The sequence below is a fragment of the Manacus vitellinus genome, unplaced genomic scaffold (genome assembly GCF_001715985.3).
Source record: "Manacus vitellinus isolate BGI_N305 unplaced genomic scaffold, ASM171598v3 scaffold_58_pilon, whole genome shotgun sequence".
Lineage (NCBI taxonomy): Eukaryota > Metazoa > Chordata > Aves > Passeriformes > Pipridae > Manacus > Manacus vitellinus.
The window spans coordinates 3389217-3392487 of NW_021940671.1; the positions used below are offsets into that span (position 1 = coordinate 3389217).

General features: G+C 45.1%; 2 protein-coding genes across 2 annotated transcripts in view; one reads left to right on the top strand and one right to left on the bottom strand.

The window, feature by feature from the left end:
* The window catches only part of CUNH12orf49 (chromosome unknown C12orf49 homolog), an 11295-nt gene extending 10490 nt beyond the window's left edge, over positions 1-805 (bottom strand). The window contains exon 1 of the mRNA XM_008921463.3: positions 788-805. Coding sequence (XP_008919711.2) covers positions 788-805 — 18 coding nt within the window. The remainder of the gene's footprint in view (positions 1-787) is intronic.
* The window catches only part of RNFT2 (ring finger protein, transmembrane 2), a 28055-nt gene continuing 25433 nt past the window's right edge, over positions 650-3271 (top strand). Inside the window, exons 1-2 of the mRNA XM_029963294.1 lie at positions 650-738; positions 845-1320. Coding sequence (XP_029819154.1) covers positions 1238-1320 — 83 coding nt within the window. The 5' untranslated portion in view covers positions 650-738; positions 845-1237. The remainder of the gene's footprint in view (positions 739-844; positions 1321-3271) is intronic.

Genomic DNA, 3271 nt, shown 5'->3' on the forward strand with positions numbered 1-3271 from the left:
CACGTGCAGCAAGATGAAAACCCCTAATCTGGAAAAAGCAGGAGCAGTCAGTACTGAAGCTGAGTCCCTTCTGGAACAAAGGCCATTTAAATGTGATCAAACCTGTAGGACTCTGGGCAGAACAGAGCATTCCATCTCACAATGTCCTGCACCTTCAGGACTTGGCATTCATGTCACTGTCCCCTTCATGGCTGATGCCAGAAGAGAAAGTGTCTCCCCATGGAGCTGAATGTCATTGTGGAGTGTGATTTCACCCCACATCACAATCTAGACTTCCAATGGTCTAGAAAGGCGTGAAGGATTTTTCAAGTGCTGGAGTTGCCTCTGCTCTGGCTCTGGCTCTCAGCTTGTAGCATGGGAAGATGGACAGATGTTTTTTATGAGCAGTGACCTCAAAGTTGTTCCCAGGCAGGACAGCTCTGCCTGCACGGGCCAGCCTGTCTTGGCCTGTTCATCATACCTGAATTGCTGTTTTGGTTAAAAAAGAGTATAATGTTATATATCAAGTCAACAGAGATATTGTCAGGGTAGGATTACTGCAGGGAAAGCATGTAAAAGATTACTGGAATACTAAGTGCTGTTACCTCAAATGCAGATTATAACAATTGAAAAAGACCCCATAAATCTATTTTTTGTGTATAAGACTTGCAGATTCTTATAAAAAGAACTTAGGCTGTGAAAATCCAGCACAAGCTGAAACGTATAGCAAGAGATTCAAAACCTGCTGGGACTTACAAGGTAAAAAACTCGTAGTTAGGAGAATTATTTAAAAGAATATTGTCATGACCTGGTTGTATTTTTTCATCGAAGATGTTTATACATTTGCTTTTTTCCTCCCTCTCAGTTTTACAAACCAGGTTTCTGCAGAAGAGGAAGAAGGGGTTTCATTCCCAAGAGCGGATGTTGGGTGGCGTGTCACAGCAGGAGCCACCCTGTTAGATGTCCTCGAGGTCTCTCCCAGGACATGCCAGCTGGACACTCCTTGGGACTGCCCTGTCCTGCCCAAGGGGACCTGACTAGTTCCTGCCCTGCCTGGAGCCCTGTGTCCCTGTGCTGCCACAACTTCCACGTTGTCCCTGTGCGAGCGGGCTGAGGAGCAGCCGGGAGCCGGAGGGGCTGTGCCGCAGCAGGAGGTGCCTGGTGCCAGCCATGTGCCCAGCTGGGTGGCACCCCCAGCCCCCCGACGCCGTGGGCCTGTCTCAGTAGCCCCCCCGGGCTCTGCTGCCCCGTGCTGTTGATGTTGAGCGTGTTGTGCTTCAGGGTGCTGAGGAAAATGCAGAGGCGGCACAGCAGCAACACGGACAACGCGCCTCCGGAAAGGTACACCTGCCTCCCTCCTCCCGGCTCCTCTCCAGGGGGAGTGTCCTGATTTAAATGTAGGGGGGGGTGAGAAGATGGAAGCTCAAAACTGAGTTTCCTCAGTCCTCATCCCTGTGGATGTGGTGTGGCCAGGCTTTCTGCTCCAGTTCGGGAAGTTTGGACACAGATTTACTTTTCCCCCTCGTGTCAGCATTGACTGCTGCCCACCACAGTGCTCCAGGATGATCCAGTGTGGCACATGAGGAGCTGGCTTGGCACAGGCAGGACGTTTTGGAGCGCTAATATTGCTGTTTTGGTTAAAAAAGAGCATAATATTATGTATTAACTCAAAAGAGATGCTGTCAGGTTAGGATTAAATAACATTTACTGCAGGGAAAGCATAGAAGACTCCTGGAATACTAAGTGTTGTTACTTCAAATGCAGATTATAGCATTTGGAAAAAAAACATAATATCTATTTTTTTCCTGTATAAAACTTACAGATCCTTATAAAAAGAATTTAAGCCCTGAATGATTTGTTGCACAGTCTTATGGGGATCTTGAGTGCAATCAATCTGCAAGGATCAACCTGTATGAACAGAAACTATACTTCTGTTATTAAAGTGTGTAAAAAGTCTGCTGGGCTGAAGCTTTCAACGACTTAGTGTTTTATAAAGAGCTTGAGTGATCCTTTACATCCTCCCAGAGTCTGTATCCAGCTCTATGTATGTGAGTATTTAGGTGCAGAATACCTCTAATTCACTTCTGCAATTATACCATCAGCAAGGGAGCCTTGCCACTGTTGTTGTTCTGGTGCTAAGTATTCCCTAGGGCTTTCCCAGAGCTACAGCTTGACTTTGTGTTTTTTTTTCCTAAAGAAGAAACTAATCTAATTAAGACAAAGATAGAACTGACAAATGTAGTTGCTCTGGCTGAGCTGAGGTTATAAGTGAAAGATCATCGGGTTTGCAAGTAGAGTTGCACTTTGATGCCCTGACCCCTGCTAGCATGGTACTGTTCTTAATTTCAGGGGAAAAGAAAGCCACCTCCACCTTTTTTTCTGCATGATGCTGCCCAAGCCTCAGTGCAGAAAAAAAAAGTGTGGGTTTTGTATCAGCAGACAAGGCTGGGTCTTGAGAGGCACAGAAAGTGCTGAATGGGCCTTCTTGTCTTCTGTGCAGAGCTCTCTGAGTCTGTACAAACCTGTAAGACACTTCAGTTAAAATATATTCAGGGTCTGTGTCTGTTATTGAGTGCAAAAGATAAGCAGAGTAATGTCAGTTGGCTTTTATAAATCCTTCTGGTTTTTAACAGGTTAGGTACCTATTATCAGAGAGGCTGAAGGTTTCTAAATGTAGAATGAAATGCTGTTGCCACTGGTATTCCCTTCTGGTTAACTTCAGCAGCCTCACAATTTCATCCTTGTTTGTTTTTAAATGTGTCCCACATTAATTCCTTCCTGCTGAAAGCCCAGTCCTGTATCCTGGTAGTATTATTCCAAACAATAGTTGTGTCTTTATTTGTAACACTGGGTTCCACCCAGGCTGTTTGTTAGTGTTCCCAGACCCAAGGACTGTCACATTCTGTCCCCGTGTTGTGTGTGTATATCCCTGAGTTGTAATCACTACTTCTAAAGTTAGAGACCTCCAGGGGTTAAAATCAAGAGAGACCAAAGCCCTGCAACTTGCCTTATTTGTGAGCTTTGCCTCTTGCTGAGCTTATTTATTCTTTACTCTCCTTCTGCAATTTAGAGAGGTGTTTGCTGTCTGCCAAGCATTTACTGCCTAATGATCATTCTACTTGTTACCTGGATTGTTCCCTGCCATCTAAACTTGCTTTGTATTCATCTTAATTCCACAGGATTGACTTCAGGTGAAGAAAGCCTCTAGTCTTTTGGTGTTAGGAGGAAGGTATTTAGACTTTTTGGAATCTGGAAAGAACTAATTCTCTCCAGGTCCCAGTAATTTGGGTAC